This window comes from Falco punctatus (genome assembly GCF_963210335.1).
Source record: "Falco punctatus genome assembly, chromosome: 6".
NCBI lineage: Eukaryota > Metazoa > Chordata > Aves > Falconiformes > Falconidae > Falco > Falco punctatus.
The window spans coordinates 39,126,684-39,150,981 of record NC_137585.1 but is presented as its reverse complement, the minus strand read 5'-3'; the positions used below and the strand labels follow the sequence as shown (position 1 = coordinate 39,150,981).

Sequence of the window (24,298 nt, the reverse complement as noted above, 5' to 3'; positions counted from 1 at the left end):
CTGAGGAGGCTGTGGACAAACATCCGCAGACGGGATACTTCTCACTCTCTGAAAAGCTACTTCTCGTAAGTATTGACCTTTTTGCAACTCTCAAAATGCCTGCCAGCCACAGAGAGGTGTACATTACCAACATGTGATTTGCTAGTGTTACTCTGCATACTTCACCGGAGATCACTTGCCAAGGTCAGCAGAGTGCAGAACAAAATGCTGAAAGTTCCCCAGCTTAGCTCATTTTAAACCATCGTTTAAAATAATCCGCACTGTATTAGATCCTGGCCATAAGCGGTATCCTTGGGATGGTATTTTGGTTGAGAGGAGCGAGCACTGCAGCAATGTGTGAGAAATAATTAATAAAACCAGTAATGTTCAGAGTTGTGCATGAGGATTTCTATGAACAGAAGGCTTAGCAAGCGATCGATCGCCCATAACCAGGGAAGACTGTCAGCGCTCAGACACTTGCATACTCCTGAAGCATCTGTAATGACAAAAGTGTGCAAATACCTTGTTGGTAACTCTGCACAACCTCAGTCTAGGGTTTCCAAACCACTTTTTCTGCTCGATGATTACTTGGGACCTATCTATATACACAGAAGGCCCGTTCTGGAAAAGACTCCTCCTGAATTACTCTGCAGGAAAAGAAAACACTTCCCTCAAGGTTACACAGCTCTGGGCAGAAAGTGATTCTGAGAGCTGCCGTGCAGGAGGGGCAGGCTGGCCTTGCCCTGTGTCAGCAGCACAGACGCCCACTGCCCAGCTGAGCAGCTCAGGCAGGTAGGTGCCACCTCGTTTCCTCTGTAGCCCTTTGTGGGGGGACATGTCCCCTCAGCGTGCTGGGTTTCCTTCATCCTCAGGTCAGGGATGCTGCCAAAGAGCAGTCAGGTGGCAACTTTTGGCAATGTGACTAAGCTGGGCTGGGTTCAAGTGAAAGATTTATCAGAGGTGAAATACCACTGCCAGGCCTCTTGGCCACCCAGTGCTAACAACATAAACACAAATGGCAAATACATCCTTACTCCACATTAGCGAGGTGTATATCCCTTCCCAAACAGAGTGTTTATCATAGGAGACATTTCTGGTGCACTGAAGGAGCCCATCTCCCCATCTCTCCACATATCTTTTTTTTTTTTTTTTGGGGGGGGGGGTGGAGGCGGGGGGCAGGGCTAGAAAAGTTTTGGATTACAACTGGAGCAGTGCAAAGGGCTAGAAATTTTTCATGGTAGAAAGACTTAGATTTAGTGCCTGGAAGGAAATACTTGTTAACTCTGAAGCTCATGAAGACTTGACCTGGCTATTTCTAGACCCACGTAAATAGAGTAATGAATTTTCATCCTGGCTGGTGGGACCAAATTCATTAGGAATCTGAATATTGTGAAATGTACCTTGTGGATTGTGAAAGAGGTACTTGTGGTTTGTTCTTACTAACTTTACTAAATTTGTCTCTGCTAGAGCCCCAAGAGTGACTGAGAGTAAAATTCCCCAACAGAGTATCTGAGCTAGATCATACAGACATTTTACAAAGGAGAGTCACCATGCAATTTTAGGGCCATAAGTGTTCCATCTTCATACTCAGAGAAAGAAACAAGGTCTTTGACAAGAAGGAGAAAAAGTAAAAAAGGGAATATGGCTGAAATACTACTTGTACTCTGGCAGAAAATAAAGGAAACTGCCCATAGCAGTACAGGAATGGACGGAGAATTTGACCCTCCACATTTCTGTCCCTCCATGAGCGGTCTCAGAATTCTAACACCCACTGGTGACGGGAGAAACAAGCTCCCAGGCCCCAGCCCGGCCAAGCCGCCGCATGCCCTGGCCCGGCCCCGCCGCGATGGGACGGGTCCCCCCCGTGCCGGCAGGGGCCGCGGCCGGGGCCGCACACGGATGCTGGCGGACTCCCCAGCCGGGTCTCGCTGCCCTCCCCAACACCCGGGGATCCACTTAAAGAACCAGCAGGCCAGACAGCTCTCGTACAGCACGTTTTATTTGCAGCGGGGTTTCCAGCGTAGCGCGTGTGCCCCGAGCCCCCGGGTCTGGCTGCCCCGGGGGGGACCCCGGGCCGGGGCGCTTCGCCCCCAGCCCTGGAGGGAGGCGGGCCAAGCGGCGCCGGCGCGGCCCCCCTCGCCCGAGGAGCGTTTGCAGGACGCGGCCGGGCGAGGGGGGCGGCCCCGGCAGGAGGGCAGCGGCGCCGGAGGCGGCGGCAGGCGCGGGGTGCCGTCCTGCCCGGGCCCCTCATAGCGCCTGGTAGGTGCGTCGGGGCGGCGGCGTCCCGGGCGTCCCCGGCCCCGAGTCGATGCTGGCGCTGGGCGAGAGGGAGTCGGCGTCGCGAAGGGGCAGCCCCGGCTCCTCCGCCGGGGAGAGGCGGTCCACGATGCTGGAGAGGCAGTCCAGGCTGGACAGGGTGCTGCTCTGCTCGGCGGCGTACCCTGCGGCCGGGGGCGGCAGCGAGTTACGGCCGGGTTCTGCGCTGCCCTCCCCAGGGGCCGCGGGGAGCGGGGCGGCCCCCGGGCCCCCGCCTGCACCCCCTGCGCCCGCGGCTGCCGGCGGGTCGGGCTTACCGTGGGCCATCTCGGGGCAGTAAACGGCGTCGAAGCTGCTGCCTCTCGCCGACCAGACGGGGCTGCCGCAGTCGGCCTGCAAGACAGCGAGGGGCGAGTGCCGGCCCGGCCGCCCTCACCCCCGGGCCAGTGGGGTGCTCCCCACGGGGGAAAGGGCCTTAAGGCCCGGCGGGGAGGGAGTCCCGGCGCCCGCGAGGGAGCGGGACAGCGGCGCCCCGGCCAGGCTGCCGCTGGGGCAGCGTCTCCCCCTGCGCCCCTCTTACCCCTCTGCGTGCCGCGCTAAGCTGGGGGGAACGACGGGGACGAGCCCCCGGGAGCTTGCTGGGTGCCCCCGGCAGCATTACCGCCCCCCCACCCCCCCGCATCCCCGGCAAGCCCGTGTGCACGCTCAGTGTTACATCTGACAAGGGGCCTGTTCTAACGCAAACCGTCCACCTTCTCCTGATGCCTGGCTGTGTTCGGCCCGTCCCACACCCATGGGACCGGACGCGAGGGTGAGGGCGACCTGCCCGCGGGCCTTCCTGGGGTCCCCACAGCCCCATCACTTCTGCCTCTCTCTTACCATCCCATCGGAGCAGCTGGAAGTGGGGCTGGTTGGTTCGGAGCAGCTCTGTCCCGGCAGATGATAGTAGTTTTCTACCTGTTCCCTCAAGAGCTCCTGGAGGCTCTCGATGTATCTGATGGCGTTTCTCAGGATCTCAACTTTGGGGAGTCTTTGGTTGGGGTTGGCAGTGGTGCATCTCTTCAGGGTCTCAAAAGCCTGGTTCACTTTCTTCAGCCTCCTCCTCTCCCTCATGGTGGCCGCCTTCCGCCGGTCCATTGTGGTGGATTTTCTCTTGCAGGCTTTGCAAGCCCACATGAGGCAGTGGCCGGCCTGGTGGTGGCCAGTGGGAGCTCGGACATGCTCTTCTTCCTCTGAGCAGGCGGGCTCGGGGGGCTCGGGGGCGCCGAAGGGAGGCAGGTCCCTGGGCTCAAAATCCTCGGGGAACTCGCCCTCCGGGGAGGAGAGGCAGGAGCTGTCATAGAAGAGTTCGGACGGGGAGAACTGGCAGCTGTCCATCACCTCCATCCTTGCCGCAGAGGCGTCAGTGTGGGCCAGCAGCCACGGGCTCTCGGCGAGGCACTGAGGCAATTTCCTCAGTAATTAGCGACCTGAGACGAAGTGTCCTTCGGCTGATGCGGGGGGCCCTTATATATACATGTAAAGGGAGGCTGGTCCGCAGCGGCCAGTCTTTATTAGCATATCCCACCACATCCCCTACTGGGGGCTGTCTGGGCAAGCCCCCTATAGTCCCCAGGAGACAATTTGCTCCGCGCTGCTCCTTTGGAGAGCCGTGAGCTGGGCACTTCTCTAATGACCGACCTCCCCACAGCTCGTTTGCCACATCTCCGGAGTTTAAATCAAGTCTGGGAATTTGCAGGTTTGGTATGGAAAGAGAAAGAGGGGCAGTGGGCGCGCACGAACCGCTGACATTTCCTGCAGAGCCGTTCCTCGTCCCTACGCTCCCATCGCAGGCTGCCGCGGGAGGGGCACCGGCTCTCCCCGCAGGGGGGTTAGCGTAGAGCCCCTCCATAGCACCTACAGTGTCTACTTGCCTATATTTATTCCCCGCAGCCTGTGGTCCAGGTCTAACCTGAAGCAATTTACGCCTCCCTTCAGACCTAAGATTTGCTCATTTATGTTGAGGAGTGCTTTGTCCTGGAATTAAACTTGTGTCACCAACCGTCTAAATTTACAAACCGAGAGACAAAAAATTCACATCTACCTGTGACCAGGAGTGACAGGGAGGGGGGAAACCCGGATTTCAGTGCTGTTGGATCGGGTCACAGGGAAAGGTACTGACGAAAGAAAAGTGTACGTGTTTGCTCCGAGACAAATCCCCTTCCCATTCCTTCTCCTGCTCGTGTGACCTGGTGCTGCTAGAGACACAACAGTCGAGCAGTGCCTCGGGCTTGCTAATTTTCTGCTTTCAGGCAAACTTGTACCGTTACAGATGCGTCCCAGCTGCCAGTGCAACAAACCCCTTCTGGAAGTGTAAAATTTCTAACCCCGCAATCCCTAAGTAACTTTACACAAGTCGGGGACAAAAGCTTTGCAGAGCTCCAGCCGCAGCAGTAGCTGAGCGGAGCGGTGCGAGGGTCATTAGAGTGGTAATGAAGCCATTTAACAGGCATTTGCTAACGCGCAGGAATCCTTTGGTTTCATCCAGGTGGCTTTTGTAGTTGAGGAAAATATTATGAGAAGGCAAAGGAAACCTTCCCTACCTGGGAATAAAATTATGTGACCTAGGTTAACTCAAACGGAGAGCAAGTGACCCAGCAGCGGTTCAAACTCTACGGAACCAGTCTGTGTGCCCAGGAAAAAGCCGTCTACAACTAGCCTCTCTCCGGGAAGAGGTAATGCGGCAGGCATGGCGAACCGGTTGTCTCAAGGAGCCGCTCTTCAAGTGAGCAAGGCGGGTAGGCAAGCATCTCCCCAGCGCACACGGCTGGAAAGCCGTCCCAGCCGCCCGGGCGAGGCGGAGGGCGGCCGCTAGTGGCTGCCGGGGCGACCCGATCTGCTCCTTCCCGCCCCCCAAACCCCAAAAGGTAGATTTCCACTCCTAGGCTGAAACTTTTCCTAAAAAAATCCCATGCACACACCTTGCTTCCTGCGAGCGGATGCATAATTATCTAAAGGCTGGGGAAGGCTACATCTGCACTGCTTCGGTTTATTTGGGGCCATAAACGGGGGGAACCCCCTTTGAAATGAATACTGTAGGAAAAGCACAGCGTTGATAATGGAGTAAAGTTACAGGAAAGGGAAAGCTCAGGATTTCAGGCTTCTGCCGCTCCGAGGTGCAGGTTGGAGTGTAGTTGGGCCACGTCTAAGACGGGGCAGTTCCCTATTGTTTTCCTAAGAAGCCGGCCGTCGGAAGGCTCTGCTCGACGGTAACTTGAACTCTTCGCTGGGCTGTGGCGTGCAGACACACACTCACACCTTTTTATTTACCACATTTGCGCTGGCTAAAATAGACCTGTTTACAGATTTATGTTTTGTGCACAAATAAACTTGATCTTTAAAGTGCCGGTTGCGGTTCTGCTCAGCTTTCAGGGGTTTCTCTTCAAGCACGCACTGTGGATATCCCGGTGCACAATGCCAGCCCCCTCCGTCCCGCTCTCCCGGCGTGCAGAGCTTTAGCTCAGTTTTAACTCTTAATCCAGCAGGGCTGGGGTTGTTGGAAAACGTGCCTTTTCCCAAAAGTCTTTGAGGACTTAGGAAAATTTGTTTCCTTTCCCCTTACATATTTTGGGGGAAGGGGAAGAAAGGATGGAAAAGCCTGTCAGGAAGAAAAAAAATCTGTAATTAGTATCCCTTAAGAGCTCCCGGCTCCTCTGGTAAAGTGATCTCAAAACAAATTTGCAAAAGTGCAGTAGGCGAGTGAAACTAAAGAAAGGGGAGAGAAAACACAAACTACAAGGCTGGCTGGGGGCGGGGGGGGGGGAAGGAAAATAATGCTGCATTTCAGGAGGCTCAAGTCCGGAAAACGGGAAACAGCTTGAGCATCGGACCTTGCCTGGTCCTGTGGACGGGCAGAGAGAAAATGGTGAACGTGTCAGGACCTCTTTAAACAGCGCTGCTCGCCCCAACCCTCCCCGCTCCGCAGCAGTTGCCGTGCCGCACCTATTGCTGGAGGGATTCAATCCCATGTGGGGACCATTTGCGGAACGTGCAATCTCTTTCCAACCCCCATATTTAAGCAAAGAAAATCCGACCGGAACCGTAAATTACCGGGCCGGGGGGTGAGCGGTGTTGGGGGCCCGCCTGACACGCCTCGCCGTGCCCGTCCCCGGCCCTGCGGAGCGCCCTCGGCCAGCACCCCGCACCTCCTCAAAACCGGCCCGGTGCCCCCGCAGACCGCCGGAGTCGACGCCTGGGCCCCGGTGCGGGACAGCAACCGGCAGCCAGAGCGTTATTCGGGGGCGCATTTCATTCAGCCATGGGCGCGGGGAGCCGCAGCGAGCCCCCGCCTGTCCCCTCCCGCGGCCGGGCCTCCGCCGCGCCGTCCCGCCGGCAAAGCTGTTTCCCAGTTGGGCTGGTGGGGTCGGGCGCTTCCAGCCGTGTGAGAAACGTTTTGTTCCCCCCAGCGCTGGGAACCGTGCGCACCTAAGTAAACACATTAGTACCTGCCAGAGGGATTTGTATAGGAGACAGCTGAAGAAGGCATTGGCCTCTGCTGGCACCCTGGGACTCCCAGGAGAGATCAAAGGGACACGAGGGGGTTTTTAGCAGCCTTGAGACTGGGAAAAGTTGCTAGTTCCTGCTATCGGAGGGACGGCCCAGCGAGCACATGGTTCAGTTATCAGCCTCCTCCCTCTCCTGCCCCTGCTCCCCAGCTCGTTCTCCACAGAAAGGTGGAAGCTCCGGGAAAATCGTACAGGCTCCCCAAAGCAGCAGCGATCCAAGCAGGAATTTTCCCCGTGGAAATACCTGCTGGGCTGACGCCTGCCCGCCCTGCCTTCGACCTCCGAAAATAACCCGAACCCGCTGCCCGCCTCCCTCTCTGGGTTGCCGACGGTGTTACGGAGGAAGATAAAGATGCACAATAAAAAAAACCACCCAGGCTTTCAACGCTCGGTCGCGTCACTTCAGAGGAGAGCGGTGACAAGGCAGCGGCACGGCAGCCCCCCCCAGCCACGGCTCCCCGGCCCCGCAGGCAGCTGTGGCGGGCGGCGGTGCGGCCGGGCCGGGCCCGCCGGTGCTCCCGCACCCCTCCTCCTCTGCCGGGGGGCGAGCAGGTGGCTCCCGGGCGGAGCAGAGCAGGTAGAGTCGAGGGAGGCCGGTGCTGAGCACGGGCTTCCCGGGAGCGGCGGGCCAGCCTGCACCTCTCGCGTTAAATGAACCGCAGCGGGGCGGAGGGAGGGGGGGGTGGGCACTAGGGTTCGTGTAAAAACCTCGATGACTTAGTGTGTAGCCCCTCCGGAAAAAGGCTTGATTAAATCACAAACCTCTTGTCCTTACCCAGTTATTACCCTTTGATTCTGTGATCCCAGGGCCCTGTTTGCTTTGGCTGGGGACTTAGGTAAAGATTATCCTTATTAATATCAAACACAAACATTTTAATTGCAAACACACTGAGGACCTTCAGTGGGAAGCTCGGCATGTCAGCCGCAGCCGCGGGGGTCACCGAGAGTCTCTTCGGGAGGTATTTTCTTTATTTAATGAAAAAAACCCCCTCCTTTAGGCAAACTTACTCCAAACAATCGCTCAAGTTACCCGGCTGCTGGAGCAGACATTGCCGTGGGGGTCCTGCGGGGTGGACGGGCCAGTTCGTCGAGGTTAATGCCGGGGTGAGAGCATTAACAATAGGCTGGCCGGGTGTCGAGGTGACACTGTGGATTCGAGGGTGCTTCAGCACCGCTCGTGCTCTGCTGCGAGAGCGGGTCCTGCGGGGCTTGGGTCAGCCGGCGCTGCATCAGGGTTGAGAACTGGGTGTAGCCGTTCTCTCTGACCCGGCGGTGATCGCAACGAATTACTGAAGAAGGCGACGAGCTGCTAACCCCACCTGAAACACTCTGCTGCTGATGTAGCCTTTTCGCTACACAAGCAAAGTCTAACGGCTTCGCTCTTTCGCCAAAGTGCAGAGCTGACATGCAAGAACCCGCGTTCCCCGTGGCGCTGCTTTCTGAAGAGCCCGAGGGTTACCCGAGGCAAAGCGGTTCGTTTGAAACGAGAAGAAAAAAAAAAAAAAAAGGGAAAATGCCCTATCACTACGCGCCCACCACACTGTGCCACCGCAATTACTCCTTACAACGGAGTATTTAATTAGAGAGCAATTAGAGCGAGTACTTGACTGGTTTCAAACCCAGGCTGCCCGCGGTGGCACGAAGAGGGAGGAAGGACGGCACCGTGATGGGAGAGCCAGCTCCCGGGGCTGTCTCTTTCCAGAGCTTTCCCTTCAGACGGATGTACCCGTGCCCGAACCGGCCGAGAAGGGGAAGACCTTCCCGAAACGTGGCTGTGACATTTCAACCCCCCCAAAATAAACCAAGGGTTAAAGCTGACGAGAAGAGCGCCCGCAGGCAGAGGCAGTAGCGTCCCTTTTGTCAGCTCTGCGAGCCCGGTGCGTGCGCAGGGCAGTGTTCCCTGGTGGTCGCCCCTGCCCGGGGGTATAACCAACCTGTTACAAACCGTAACGCTCCGACTGTGACCAGCTCCGCTCCACTAGCCTCAGAGAGGCTGAGGTTTTTTTACACCCCTGAGTGAAAGGCTTCCTGTGTTGTTACCCCCCCCCCCCTTTTTCTGTATCTTAACCCTTTCCTCACTGAGGGACCCCATTCCCTTCTCTCTCAGGCTCAAGGAAGTCCAGGGGAGTTACCTTTTCTGGGAAGAAATCACAGCCCCCCCAGTCCCCAAGGCAGAGGGCTCGTGTCACAGCCTTTTGCTGCCCCATTAGGGTATCAGGCCCGTCGGTTTTGCCGCAGACAAGCCCTCCGGTGCCCATGAGGGAACGGGGCTGAGCCTCTCTCCTCGAGGACCGAGGGGTGTGGGGAAGCTCTTCACGCTTCCCCATAGTAAGCTCACCCGCTACGTGCGGGACAAGGCCGAAGAACCGTCCCTGCCTGGCGAGCCTCTAGAGCGGCACTGCCGGACATTTTCAGGGGCGCAGTACTGCCCTCGGGGCGGCAGCGCGGCGAGGAAACGGGGCGTGGAGCGCTGCGGGCGGCCGCAGGGGCTGCGGGTCCTGCCGGCTCCCCCTGCGAGCCGACGGGCAGGCGGGTAAGTAACACCGCGGGTGCGGCCCTGGGTAAGGGGAGACGTTCCTCAGAGGAAAAAAACGAAGGAAAAATCTGTCCCGAGAGCTGCCTCCGGTCACACGGGTCCTGTCTCGACTACATAAGCCTGGCTCTTCAGGGCTTGGTCTCGCTGAGGTCGGCGGCGGGTTTTAACTCTGGGGTCGGGTTGTTACTGAATTACGTGGGCGGGGGGAGGGGGGGCACACTGTAACACAAAGAACTTTATTTTACAATCCAAGAATTCCGTCTGTTCTTATATACAATATCACATTCCACCATTTAAATACATATTTGTTATGTTTACAAAAGAAAAGACAGTACTAAAATTATTTACAGGAACGAAACGAGGCGGGAACTCTTTAAATAGGATTAACACGAAATGCACCCAACAGCTTCACTCAGACAGGAATGAACTTTGCAGTGACTCTCAGAGAAAGCCGATCACCGGTACACTGGTAAGTATCTTAAATAAAAAGAAAAAAAAAAAAAAGAAAAAAAGAAAAAAAGAGGGATGGTCTATGCAGCACAATTTAAAGAAACCAAAACTCAGGAAAAAAAGGAGAAGGAAAGAAAAAAGGGGGAAAGCCTCTCTGGCTGGAGTCTGTGCAAGCCATTTTCTTTGGGATAGGCGGACTCAGACTCGGGCTTAACAAGGCCCCTGCCCGGGCTTTCCACTGCGTTAATTTGCTTCGTTACTTAGTTTAGAGGGAAGGGGGTGGGGGCTCCATCTCCGTTAAATACACTACCAGAGCAACCGGATTTATTTCTCCACCACCTCCTCCGCGCTGGGCAGTTTGGGCTCGTCGGAAGAAATACTGTCCACTATAGAAGAGAGGCAGCGAAGGCTGCTGGAGGCCGCCGACTCGACGATGGAGCCTCCTGCTCAACGAGAGAAAAGGGATTAACGAGCAGCGCGTGCCTCCTCGCCGGGCCTGCGGCGCCGGGCTCCGGCCGGTGGGAGCGCGGCCGTGAGGGCGGGGGGGGGGGGGGGGGGGGGCTCGGCGGCGGCCCGCAGCGCACGGGGGGCGGCGGCTGCGGCGCGGGTTAGCGGGTTAGCGGGTTACCTTCCTTGGGGCTGGCTCCGAGGGCTCGGGAATGGTCAGAAACGCTTTGCCAGTCGGAGCTGCAGGTGCTCAGGAAGTCTGAACTGGGGATCTGCGGCACACGGGCGGGGGCGGGAGGGGGGAGACAGGCGGAGAAGGCGGGGGTCAGCGAAGCGGGCGGCGGCTGCCCGCCGGGGGCCCCGGGAGCGCGCGCCCCGCCAGCGGCCCGCTCGCACCCGGCAGCGGGCCCGGCCGCCGCAGAGGCCGTGGCGGGGAGGAGCGGAGGGGACGGGCGCGGCGGCGTCGCATCTGGATGCCGGGGCGGCGGGAGGAAGCGAGCGGCGGTGCTTACATTTCCCTGCTTGGGGCTGAAGCTGAAGGGGTCCCCCCCGATCTCCTGCATTTTCTCCTGCTGATCCAGCCTGTGCAAGAGGTCCTGCAGCCTCTCGATGTAGCTAATGGCGCTCCTCAAGATCTCCACCTTGGGCAGCCTCTGGTTGGGGTTCGCCACAGTCCGCCTTTTCAGCGCCTCGAAGGCTTCGTTGATCTTCTTCAATCTCCTCCTCTCCCGCAGGGTGGCTGCTTTCCGTCTGTCTGTGGGGGCCGACTTTCTCTTGCAAGTTTTACAAGCCCAGATCAAGCACTGGCCGGGGAAGTGAGGGGGTTGTAGTCCCGGGGGTGCTAGCACATGCTCCTCTCCGCTGCTGTCACTGCCAGCCTCTGGCGGCATTTGGTCCTGACAGGGGGACAAGGTGCCATCACTGCCTGGGTACAGCGGGGATCCCTCTGCCATCTCCAGCTGCTGCAGGGCTCCATTCTCCCCGTCCAAGTAGAAGAAATAGGAACCAGTTTCAAAAAGGTCCATCATCATGCTGTCCCTCGGCCTCTCTGCCTGCTTGAGTTGGGTGGAAGGCTCAAAAACACCCTGAGGAACAACCCAGATGGAATTTAATTAGTGCAGTGACATAAGTCCCCCCTGCTTTATATAGGAGCTGCTGAAACCCTATCCAACTTCTAGCTGTCGCGGTGTATCACCCTCCAAAACTGATTCCAGCCAGTCTCTTGGGCGCTGTCCTGAGAACATCTCCTATTTAGAAGGGGGGGGGGGCACGAGGGGAGGGAAGCAAATTAAAAAAAAAAAAAAGGAAAAGGAAACCAAGCAAAAAATAAAAAGACAACCCAACTCCCCCCACCCCCCCCCAAATCCCATGAGCTTGGGGTGCAGCGAGGGGACGCGAGGTGGGGGCTCGGGAGCCGTGTCCGGGCACAGCAGGCGCCCCGGTCCTGCTGCCGAGCCTGCGGGGGCACCGCTGGAGGACAAAGGCGCAGGGCTTCACAGGGAGCCCTCCCCCTGCCCACCCCTCACACCCTGCAGCGCACGCTCCTTGCCCTGGTGCTAAGTATAGATCTATACGGAGAGATTTCAAAGGCAGCCATCAGTCTCCAAATAGATGAGTTAATATTTTCAGAAGAAGCCCCTGCTATTCCCCTCCCTTGAAGCATGCCATTCCTGTGACCCAAGCCACCCGGGGCCAGCCCAAGGTTAGGAAGCTCACTGTGCCTCCACACACAGAGGGAGGGTTGCCAAGGCAAAGCTTTGCTGTGGTGCTGAAGCACCCACTGTTACTGCACCTCGGCTTAGTCTTTCAATCTGAGCTTTCCCATGTTGCCTGTGAGGTGACAGGAGTGATTCCAGGTGACTGGGTTACAGTTTGATGGGGCTTTCCGGACAGTCCCTGTCCTTGACAGTGGTTGGGGCAGGCAAAGCCCAGGCACGTGGTGTAACTGCGGCTTCATCCCTTGGGCCTGGCAAGCTGTGCAGAGCAAGGTATATAGTCCCTGAGACAGAAATGGAGCTTGTGATTGCTCTGTTAGCATATACTGTAGTGTCACAGCATGGCTAGGCTTCTCTTCAAGAAAGAAGGCATGGGAAAATGGCCTGATTGCCTCTTTCCCTGGGCTGCCTTGTGTTCTTTAAATCCCATGTAATTTCTCTCTATGTAAATATATAGGTGTGTGTATATGGATATATATGTGTCCCTAGCTATAGACACATGCACATATCTATGTATATCTGTGTGGATAAGTAAATATATTTCTGTGTGTTAATATGTGTGCATACATGTATGTGTATGCTTTTCCATAGAAATTCACAATAATACGTGAAGGGTGAATGAAGACCCTGGAATACCACGATCTCTCTCCAATGTAGCTTCTAGCTTCATCCTTTCTGAAGAGAACTGTGGCATTTTTGTTCATTTCTCAAAAGCTACAACGAAATTGATCACTTGCTTGACACTTTCTCCAAAACTGATGGCAAACTAATTTTTCAGAGTACAAAAATCTTAGAGTAGTTGTGATTTTGTTTTGACCAAGGTAGTGTTGTTGGAATGGATCTAATTCCTGCTTTAATGAGGCAGAACAATATCCAGTTTTGGATGAGACTGAGAAATTCAAACTGTTCTCAGCAAAACTAATTTTGATATTAATATTCCAGCCCTGAGGTTTTATTCCTCTTCAGATTAAAGAGAGTCTTGCAGTTAAGGAGCTGAACAGAAGACACAGTTTCTCAGTTTCCATGCTCTGCTATTTGCTTTCTGTTTGGCCTTTGGCCAGTCACTTAATTTCCCTGTGATTTAATTTTCTACCTTTAAAAAGCGATACAATGTTGACCTTTACCCATCCCTTGTGTTTCTCATTTAATTTGCTGACAATGCAGGGGAGAGTCACCCCTTGGCATTGTATGCTTTGGAGTCCCACAGGGATGTTTGTCCCATATAATTAGTGATGATAGTAATAAAAAAAAAAAAAGGAAAAAAAAAGAAAGAAAAATCATAAATCTGCTGTTATTTAAAACATTTCCACATTTACTACAGTTTTTATTTTGTTTGTTTGTTTGTTTTTTAAATCTTTAGTTTCTTCACTACTGCTCTGGGAATATTTGGAACAAGACACAAACGAGAACAATCTACTGGTAAGGTGCACAAATCAAAACATAGTTGTAAGGGAGAAATGTCATTACCAAATTGTCATTGTCCTTTCAAGAGTTTTAACTGGAGTTAGGGAGTTGGGAAACAGAAAGTTTAGGAGCCAGATGCTCCTTCTGCTGTCAACAGATTGATTTTTTTTAAACAGGAAACAAAATAAGTTCTTTCTTTCTGGCACTTAGTGCTAGAGTAAATGGATTTAGTTCTTCACAGTAAAGTGGACACTGCATCGTTAACCCTTTATCAAGCAAAACTATGAACTGTAACCGAATTCTAATTTTGAATGAAGTTGGCCTTTTTCCCCATCACATAAGCAACCTGAATTTTGCTGTAGTCATCCCGCAGCATCTCCCATTCCAGCTCCTTGGTGAACATAACACAGCTAGCAAACCACCCTAGCAGATTTCAACAAAAAGTCCTCAGTTATGTTCTCCATTACAAAAGTGGATCAAGGGGAGGATTCAAAAGTTGGTGCTTTTTTTCTTTTCATGCCTTGCATTCCAGAGCATGTTAGATATAAGCACAAAGATGTAAGAGTGAGTAAGAGCACATGAATAAGAGCAACTGGACATAGAATTGGAAGGAGGGTCACTGCTGAACTCCGCTTGTCACTTCAGTCGGCTTGATAGTCCCTTACAGAAAAACTGTCTCAGAAGCCAGTTCTTTATTCAATTGGTACCGCTTCCACCAGAATGCTGTGGTACTCTACTGAGAAAGTACTTTCAGTATATTTACGCATACACATTTACAGAGGTAATACATGAGATTACTGTATTTCACTGGTCTACATACTCTGTTATCCAAAGAAGTATTTCAGTAAGTGGTAAATTCAGTAAGTGGTCAGGATGACCCAAATCCAAGAAGGATGCACTGCATTTTAAGTCACAGCTGATGTCCTGAACTTGAGTCCCTTTATACTCACTTTTCCACATAAACTGTTACGGATAACTGTGGTTGAAAAATGAGCCTGGAACTCCCCAGGTCACTCTTGACACCTTATGGTTTAACCAGAAGTTTAGTCCAGAATTACAGAGAAGTATTTTGTCATCTAGGACCCACTCCAAATATCTCCTTTTTCACCTTCACTCTCCTCAAGATTCTTCCAGCCACAGGCATTGTGTATTTTTAATAATCTTTGATCTCTTCGACACTTCTTTGCAGTGGCATTGGTAATCAGGGGGGATCAGGCATATCCACTCCTATGTGGCAACTAGGTGAAGGTGAAATTTTCAGCCTCTTTGTTATAGCCCTGTTCTATTTGTACAATACCTTCCTTGATTTGAGAGATGGTGAGATACCTTGGCTACCAGGTAATGATTCCTAAGTTGCTTTTGTAGATTTCTGAAGTGCAGGTTATCAGTGTAGGCTGTGGGCGTACTTGGAGTTTGTTTGGACTTCAGATACAGAAATCTTTCTGTTCATATTCCCACTGTTGTTTTTTTTTCCTTTCACACTCATGTTTAACAGCATCTTTCTTATCAGAAACTTTCCCTTTCAACATATTTTATTATTAATACACAATGCTGCTGTTCTGCCTTTATTTCTGTTTTTTTCAAAAAGTTAATGTTCTTCGAAGCTTGTGTTAGACCCTAAGTTTCTGAAATCCCTCTGACATCTGACTTGATATCTTCTACTGGTATTTCTAACATGTCCCTTTTTCACAGGAACAGTAACATCTCCTTTTAAAATTTTAGCATTTTTCATCTGATTTCTCAACAGGCAAAACGATAAACTCTCCTCAATATAGTCTCAAGGCCACCACTTGGGGTACCTCTTTGCTACAGAAGAAGTCTAAGCTCTTCCTCCTGTCCTGTTCTCTGTCAATTCCAATTCACACAGAAGTTCTTCTCACCAGAGTTTGGTAGTGTATTCAGGTAAGGGTAGATGGCATGTCAGGATGTATGTTAACATCCATGTTTTGTTGTCACTTGTAACTTGTAGGTTACATAGTGAGGACACCAGTATAAGCTATTAGGGGATTAATGGTCTGCTGTTCCTCCTGGTGTGTGAAGAGGTGCGCTCAAATACTCACTCAGGATGTGTTTACATTCTCATTTTAATTTGTTAGGAATGCCCTTGTGGAGCAAATCTCTGAATAGCTTCCACTTACTGCACTTTTGATACTCCTTATGAGGTGCTCTCAGAGTGTGTCATTTGGGTTCTGTTCAGGAGAAACTAAACTGGAAGGCACCCAGAATCTGAAGTTGATGCTAGGTCTTCAGCACTGCCAGTTTCTATGGATCTGCTCCTGATGCATCTATATTATCTGCCAAGGTATTCATAGTCACAGTTCATTGGGAAGAACTAGGGAAAGCCTTGACATGCTGCTGCACTATGAAATTTGCTGCTGAAATAGTATATCATGCCAGGGATTTCAAAAGCTGAGGAGGATGAGACACTTCATCTCTCCTTTCCCTTCAGAAGGAAATTTTAAGCAGATGGGAAGGACTGAGATATCTTAACTTTTTTCAAGATCCATGAAAAGGCTGAGAGATGTGGATACTGTAAGGGGAAAGTTGCTGCACAAAAGATAGGTTGTCTGATAAAGGACATCTATCTATCCATCCCCAAATCTACATCTTATTACAGAAAAGTTTGGTGAACAGAAAATAGAGATTTCCCATGACTTTTCTTGAAAGTCTGGGCAATGCTTACTCTAGGGGGGACCAGCATTTCTTATGCTGACAATGACCTATGGGAAATTTAAGCAAAAGAACTTTACTGAAACTTGTGGAAGTGTAATTCCTACTATTGGAATAGAGCATATGGAACTTCATGGCTTGTGATACGTAGGAGCACCTCTTAGCTGAACTTCATTGTATCTTGATTTACAATGTCACAGAGGTCTGCAGGGGTAACATGGACCAACTTTAATTTTTGATTTTCATTTATATATGTTGTTAGACTATCAGCTGATTTCTTGTCCAAGGCAATGAGGTTATTTGCATGTTGACATTGTCACATACACTCTCACTGGAGATTTAGGAACTGACTAGAGGAAGGGTGTGTACTGTGCCTGCCAGTGCCTGTGTATAAGTATGTGCCATTTCAGAGAATTTAAGAGCATGTGGGAGCAACCATTCCTCAAATGCAAGTTTGGCAAGTGGAGTAGTCAATGGTGTAGTATATGCACAGGAGCCGGGAAGCCAGAAAGGTAGAAACCTGAAAAAGACAACTGCATACAATTTTATTGTCTTTGTAGGGGAAGATTTAAAAATTCTTATTGACAGGGGCCTTGGCTGTATAAGCTGTTCCAAATTATTTCTGTTTTCCTTTGATTGGATATGGACTTTAGTGTTCATATCAGTTACAGTCCTGTTAGTATCTGAGGGGTGCAACCTTGCTAACTAAACAGACTTCTCTAGTTCAATATGGTAAGGTAGGATTTCATTACAGCTCTCATGTTGGGCAGTTATGAGACACAGTTCTAAATGGCAGATGCTTTAATGCCTGTGTCAGGGTCTACAGTGACAGATAGTCACCACTGCACAAACACATTTATTTTACTACAAGACGTTTTCCTGGGGAGGAGGAGTGCCAATCAGAAACCAGAGGCTCTGTTGCTGGCTGTTGCTGGCCGGGACAAGCATTTTCCATGGTTCTATCCACAAGCAGACTTTCCTTGCAGGAAGAAAGGGAGTAATAATGACAGATGTCTTCTACTTGTGATTAGGCAAAAAATGAAGGACATGAAATGGGACATGAATATAAGACAGATCGTGTGCTATACAGTCATATTTTTGCCATCACATTTTTTTGTAATTACATGAAAAGCCATTTTTACAGTCATAAACTTGTCTGTTTACACTACAAATTGTTGTAAGTGTAGAGTGCATATTCACACTATGTAGTTTCAGAACATGATGACTGTGACATCTAATCCTCATCTCAGTCAAAAGGGCGATAGTTAAGCCATAGTAGCTACTACAAATTAAAATAAATATTCATTTTAATCCTGCAAGTGAAAGGAAGGAAAGGGTGTCTGGAGAGCTCCAACAATCAGACTAATTACATCCCTGCTCTCCATGGACAGAAAGAGAGCTTAGTGCTCAGACTGGAAAAATGACAGTTTACTTTTCTGGGGTTCACAAGGGATTTTTGCAGAGCCACGGATCTTCATGGAAAACCAGGATGATAGTGGCTTGGAAGTGGAAGATGTGAAGGTAATGGATATAGACGACTCCCTCCTCAGCAATAACATAGGGATTATTTGAAACAGCCCATCACAACACCATGAAATGATTATTCTGAATGATTGGGTTTTGTACATAAATTGTTTTAAACTGTTTCATTATCCATTGCCAAATATTCTTTTGGTTACCTGGTGTTAGCTCTCTGACATAGGGGCGTGCCAGTGTAATGAGCCATTTGATTATGGATACATAGCATGGGGTAATTAAGATAGTTCATAAACTGTAGTTAAATGCAGGCACTGCTTGGTCTTGGCTTATTTCCTGGCACTGCATTAATTCAGTCCTCAATTATTCCATGTGCCTATGGATTTAAAATGCAGAAACAACTGAAATGGGAATTTCTTGAGATATTACTGTTGCCAAAATGTAACTGCAATATTGAAAGTAATGCTGTCTGTCAGCCTTATAAAATTCCCTGTTTCTCATGAGATTTTATGTATTTTCTCTGTTGTCTATAATTTCAGAAGTTGTTAATTTTATTTTCAGTATTCTTCTGCCTTTCTGGACAATCAGTTTAGCTCAAAATTTAGAATATGTGTTGATTTGTACTTTGTAGTTTTATATGATTTGTACTTAAAGGCTTTGTTTTCCATGTGTCGTTGTTACCTCTTGCTTTCCACATCCTACATTGCTCCTAATTTAACAAATAAAGCTTGTGTCATGTACTTTGTTATGAATTGCTGGAGATCCTTTGGGTGGCATGCCATCAATCTTTTACAGTATATAGTAAATACAGAATGTTTTTTTTTGCTGTCTTGTCACATTTTGTGCTTTAGCAGAAATAGTTGCTATGTCCTAAGTGTTCTCCTCCAAGTTCTTCATTGGATACAATGGTTAGCTTTGCTGAGTCAATCTCAGCTTTGAAAAGCATGTATACACTGTCTTAATTCTGATAAATATGTTCCTGACTGATCTGAATATAATCTTCACAACATGTACTTTAGATATTCTGATATATGACCATTCCCTTTCCAGGCATCAGTCAGATTCCTTTCTCTGTGTAGCTTTTCACAAGTCTCTTCATTTCAGTATATCCATGATCCTTAGGCTTTATTGGGCTTCAATGCAAAAAAAAAAAGAAAAGGGTTTGTATATTCATTCTTAACAATATTTCCTATTTTCTCCCTACCTTTCTGTGTTGTAGCAAGAAAAAAATGTTTTCACAGAACTACCTTTCTTTATCTCTTAAGAATACACTGATATTCACATGCTTTTGTTATTAATTCTAACTTCTTCTTGCCTTCTCCCCTCGGTTTGGGCTGATACAGTAGTTGGTGTATTTGGGAGCCCTTTTGCGTCACTTACAGTCTCCTGCATCTGCTGGCTTCTTTCAATCATTGAAAGAGAAATGTACTTCTGTCCCTTCCTGTGATAACCTAGTCAGTTGTCCACCTGGAAATACTTCAAAAGTTATTAAAGTTTTATCTCCCATCAAATATGGGGATGGAGTGGTCAAGGTGCCACACTGCTGTCCACCAAATCTGTCATCAGTGGAAGATATATGATGCTCTGAAGAGGTTTCAACAGAGAAGTTTCTTCCTAATCATTTCAGCTACAGTGGTGTGAGCCCTCAAACATGACAGCCTGTATCACCTTCAAACTTAAAAAATAAATTCTGTATCATGCATCTAGGACTAGAGAAAATGTTAAAACAGAATCTCCAGGTGTCTTATCTACATGGGCTTTCAAAAGGAAAAATAGCTGCTGCTTTTGGAAAACAGGAGCCAATGAGATAAAGTCTTCTGGAAAGAAATTTGTTCTGTATTAAATAGCAATAATGACCGACCTTGAATCCAACATACATTGTATCATGCTGTTATTGGAACCTGTTGTACAGCTGCAAAACTGTTTTAGGATGTGAAGGTCATTGTGTTATTTGGCTATGTGTCATTTAAGGTACATGTTTGTAAACAAGGTTGTTTACCTGTGATCTGTCAGTGCAAGAAATGCAGCAGTCTATACTGTGCTCCTTCACCTCTCTGTTCAGTTAATTTTATGTAATTTCACTTAATAAATAACTTCTGCGTGTTTATAGATTAAGATTTCACTTGCTTTGAGGCTCCTGAAGGCTCAGAAATGTTCTCTTTGAAGTTCGCTGGGATCTTGAACATGCCATAGTTATGTGGCATAAAGAAAATCTGCAAATTTGTTGTTAGAGATTTTGAAATAAGAAAATGGCTCTGACCACTAGTTCTGTACCATGTAAAAATACCCTTGTGAAGTTCCAAAAATACAAAGGAATCTTATGGTTATCCTAAAAGGGAACATGAAATTCCTCAAGGTATAGGAATAACCTTGGCTGAGCTGACGCCCTTCCTTCCCCATGCAATTCATCTGGCACGTAGGACCTAAGATGGGAATGAAAAGGGGATAGTATTCAGAAATTCTGCGTGACGAAATGGATCTTACCCTTCTCATTCTAGCCAGACTTCACAAAAGCATGCTCAAAAATTGCCTGTATTTCATTTTTCACCAGACCACTCTGAAAAACATTTCAGAGAAACTGCGTAGACTAAAAGATTGCCAGATGCCCTCTCTGTCTGCAAAAATCATTAAAAATAAGGGTTCAACTGAATTGATATAGGTAATTAGATTCTTGGAGAAAGTGTACTAATTACATTTTGGGGGAAATGATAATTAAACATTGAGGAAAATTTTAGAAGAAAGAAACACATTCTATTCTGATTAGAGAAATAATCCCTGGAAGAGCAATCTTAGATCTGTGTTCTGAAACTGGTGACTGGACAACATAGCTATGTTTAGACTTAGAGAAAATAGTGAGAAAATATTTTTGTTGTGAGGTGTGAAACAGTTGGCTTATGACAGAATCTGTTGACCTGCAGTGTCATTATTTGTAAACAACATTTGTGTGTACAGCAGCTTAATAAGAAATTTTGGCTGGAAGTGCTAAGCTTTACAATTATTACATTGAAGTATTATTGATTACTATAATAACTGAAAAAATAGAACAGACAGAATTGTGCACTAGCAGTACCTAAATAAACTCCAAATGACAAACAATAAATTCATTTTATTTTGATAGGTCCACACATAGTAGCCTAGTCACATTCTGCTCAATGGGAGCTGCTGAGTGCTTTGGACGTCTGAAAAGTTCAGTGTTTAAATGAGATGACTAATTATAGATTATAAATGTCATTTTATAAGAATACAGTTATTTGTAACAACTGTGTATTGGAACTGCTGTCCTGAGCTTGGGGCAGCCATAGTGGAACAACACTAGCTTTTCAGTAACATCTGCAGGTGTTTTCTGAACCTCGATGGTATATGAAAAGGGAGGAGTTAAAACCAGATGAATCCAGAGCATGTCATTTACCAGTTCATGTAAGTGCATCTTATATCTGTTTTCTTTCAGAATTTGTTACTAGCATCCATGTTAATTAACAAGTTGCAAATTCAATAGCAAGCAGAGATAATGAGAGCAGTTGTGCTTACAGCAGGGAGGCAGTCTTCAGGGTACAAGTCTAATAGCAGATTGCTTTCTGCTTGCATTCCATTGCTGTCATCAGTAAACCTTTGAGGGATCGGCTTCTGTTGAATTAAATAAGATACATAAGATGGAACTTGTGTTTCAGGACTGATTTCTGAGACAGAACTGGAGTTTCAGAACTGATTTCTGGTCTGCAAACTACTTCAGGAAAAGAAGTAATCAAACTGAACTGGTTATCATAATCAGGAATATCACTGATAAAACCATTGGTGTAAACACTGAATGCTGAACCCCATTAACATTCAATGGACAATACAAAATCATCCAAATTTCTGCTTGGGCTGTGGTGGTGTTTTTTATATCAGTTTAAAGATTCTGAGTGGTGTTCCTGAAAGGTCAGTTGAGCCCACTCAACAGTATGAAACCTAATGAAGTGTCTCATCTGCAAGGTTCAAGTAAGTATTTAACAACAGGATAAAGAAACTTTGTCATATTTGGAAGACACAGAGTGAAGAATAAAAAGGATCTAAAATATTTATAAGAATGATCATTACCATGATCGTGGGTGAGAGGCATGGGTAAGAGAGAAGCTGTCTCTGATGTTGATTGTCCCTGAAGATACAGTCTTTTCTATTATCACCTTTCAAGCCCATCCTGCACAATTTACTAACCTTCAAAGACATTACGATAATGAGACTGACATTTTGAGAAGCATTAGATGAACTTTTTCTACAGTTCCTTCCAAGGAAATAACTTCTCATTATTACAAGAGAATTAAAAATCAGCATCCAAGATATCAGTGTTGTTAGTGAAGAATTACCAAGGAAGATTGCCAACTAATTAATAACTAATTAATTGAAATTGCTTTTTGGAGGAGAGAGCTCTCTGAAGATTCTGGATCATCAGTATTGCTCCATTTGGATCTGAAAGTCATGTCAATTTACAGAAGGACTTGGTGTCTATATCTATATATCTTTTGTCTAGAGTCAGCTGATGCTAGGCCCGAGTATTAAATGGAACAAGGACTTATTAAATGATCACACAATTGTCACCATCTTTACAAGCTGTAGTATTCATTGTACTGGCTGAAACGTAGTCTGCGAGCACACTCAAGTAGCATCAGTGCCTCATGGCTGCTATATTTAGCTGTCTTTCCAGGTAGAGGATGTGTCTTTGCAGAAGCTGATTTTACACAGGCAGCAGCAACAGTTTATATACAATAAAGAGCCTGTAGATGCTCAAATTACCACCTCTCATTGGGGAGCTTTCTCAGTGAGTCAAGCATCTCAAATTTGGTGTTTCCATGGTTCCAGGAATGTAACACTTCACGTAAATGGCTTTCCAGAATTCCAACTGTTCAGTACTGTGATTGTGTCCTGATGTTGGGTTCAATTAACAGTGAACTTGCTTAGCGTTTTTGGGAAGTTTTAAGCTGCTTGTAAAGTTGTGTATCTAAAGTAAGAGGAGAAAATATGAGACTGGAAAAAAGCAAAGTCACTTTTCTGAGATGTGTGACATTCTCTGACAGAAGTTATGTGCCCACAGTGTCTCTGAACTGAAATTCAAGCAAGAATTTGGTGATTGATAAACTGCCTGAAGGGATCAAACAATTTTTCCTGCCCAACATGAGCTATCTAATAAAAAAGAAGTTGCAACTGTGTTTTTATTTCTGAAAAAAGTCACTGAGTCACCTTAGTTACACACAGCATGCTCAAGAACTGCATGCATGCATGCACACACAGACCAAGTCACACCTGTAACTCTAACACCAATATATACAGAGTTGTAAATAAGACTCAAGTTAGTCAAACTGATTAATGTGACTTTTCAAGAGCCCCAGAATTTCCACGTAAGCTGTGATCTAGAACAGTTTATCAACTGCAGCGCGGCCTTGCAAGGAATTAGCTGTCTGACTGTGATAGCTTGTGGTTTGAAATACTTGAGATTATGTTAATCACAAATAATCACATGGTAGTAACATGAATTCTTCATAATTTGTTTGCAATATAGTAGTATCAGACAACAGATTACTTTGTGTCTGATGAGTCCAGGTTACACCAACAGTTTTTTCCTGTGAGCTGTCATTGCACACTGCTGATCCCCACAAGCAGTCATGCTGAACTATAGTGAAGACAACCAGAAACAGATTACAGATATTCTTGAAAGATACCATGTGATAAGACTAGTCAAATTCTCATTGCCCTGCGTAGCACTCTTTGTCCACTCAGCGTCAGTTTAGCAGGATGGTGTCTTAGTTCAGATCTTTGTGATCTTAATGCTGTTGTACCTGAGGCAATGCAGTACTAGCAGGAACAGACTGGCTTAATCTCAGCCATCCATATGTTCCTTTTTGTCGTAAGAATTCATATATGATAGAAGCTATTGAGCTGAACCAAATGACTGACTTCAGCAGTTATCAGTTATATCAGACCTATTTTATGTATAGTCTATGCCCATCATCCACATAGTTCTCTGTCAAAGTAAGCTTACAGAAGGACGTATGACTCTTCCAGGTTTTAGTACAATGGATAAAAAATAAGTCACATACAAGAAATATATAATATGTGAGAAATTCCCTGCTGAGTCAGCCCAGTAGTCCATCTAGCAGAATATACTGACTATTTAGAAACTGGATATGAGCCTGGCCACTTCTCGTCATCCATTCCCTTTGTACATCCTCAGTATCAAGAACTGTCTAATCAGGGATGTTACAGGGCACATCCCTGTCTAGTTCTTTTAGTATCTGTTTACAGCCATGTTGCCCACGAATTTGTCTAATCCCTTTCTGAACATCCCAGTAGTGTCTCACCTCCTAAAGTATTTTTTGTAATTACTTATGATAGTGCTTGCAGGATCAGGTCCCAAAGGACAGGCCAGCGAAGGGAAACCTAGATAGATAATCCTTCTTGGACTAACCAAGGGTCTCAGAGCTGCCAAGAGGCATCAGGAAATGCGTAGGTTAGTACATGCCAATTAGCAGTAATGCCATCAAGGGCCTGATTCCACATGGGACTTACATGCCTGTGCCCCATTTTGGGTGCCTAAATTCACAATGTAGGCTTTCAGGCCTTGCTGCAAAACCTTAGAGATGTCTGAAAAGTATACATATGTGCCGCTTTTTTCTTCAGAGGTATCTATACATCAGCTTCTGGATGTATACAGAAATCCCTCGTTGCTGGCACAGCAGAGCAGCTAGGTGCATTATGTTTAATAGGCTTCTGCCTGGTGTATTGACAGCACCTAGAACAGATGGGCTCAGAACACACTTCCTAGATTGGCCTTTGAACATGGCTTAGCA

The 24,298-nt window shown here is 48.0% G+C and overlaps 2 protein-coding genes across 4 annotated transcripts; both read right to left on the bottom strand.

Annotated features, from left to right (window-relative positions):
* Positions 1-1,960: 1,960 nt before the first annotated feature.
* On the bottom strand, positions 1,961-9,432 carry MYF5 (myogenic factor 5). Of its 3 annotated transcripts, XM_080393296.1 has the most exons (4): positions 6,720-9,432; positions 3,115-5,872; positions 2,553-2,628; positions 1,961-2,420 (listed from the first exon to the last, which is right to left on the bottom strand). In XM_080393296.1, the coding sequence occupies exons 2-4, from the start codon at positions 3,619-3,621 to the stop codon at positions 2,227-2,229; spliced, it is 777 nt and encodes a 258-aa protein (XP_080249422.1). In that variant the 5' UTR covers positions 3,622-5,872; positions 6,720-9,432; the 3' UTR covers positions 1,961-2,226. The 3 variants fall into 3 exon arrangements, with proteins under 3 accessions (XP_080249422.1, XP_080249420.1, XP_080249421.1); XM_080393294.1 differs by having other exon boundaries at positions 1,961-2,628; XM_080393295.1 differs by having other exon boundaries at positions 1,961-2,628; positions 7,024-9,432.
* Positions 9,433-9,530: 98 nt separating this feature from the next.
* On the bottom strand, positions 9,531-24,291 carry MYF6 (myogenic factor 6). Its single transcript, XM_080393297.1, has 4 exons — positions 10,725-24,291; positions 10,394-10,484; positions 10,076-10,208; positions 9,531-9,792 (listed from the first exon to the last, which is right to left on the bottom strand). The coding sequence occupies exons 1-3, from the start codon at positions 11,241-11,243 to the stop codon at positions 10,090-10,092; spliced, it is 729 nt and encodes a 242-aa protein (XP_080249423.1). The 5' UTR covers positions 11,244-24,291; the 3' UTR covers positions 9,531-9,792; positions 10,076-10,089.
* Between the last annotated feature and the right edge of the window lie 7 nt (positions 24,292-24,298).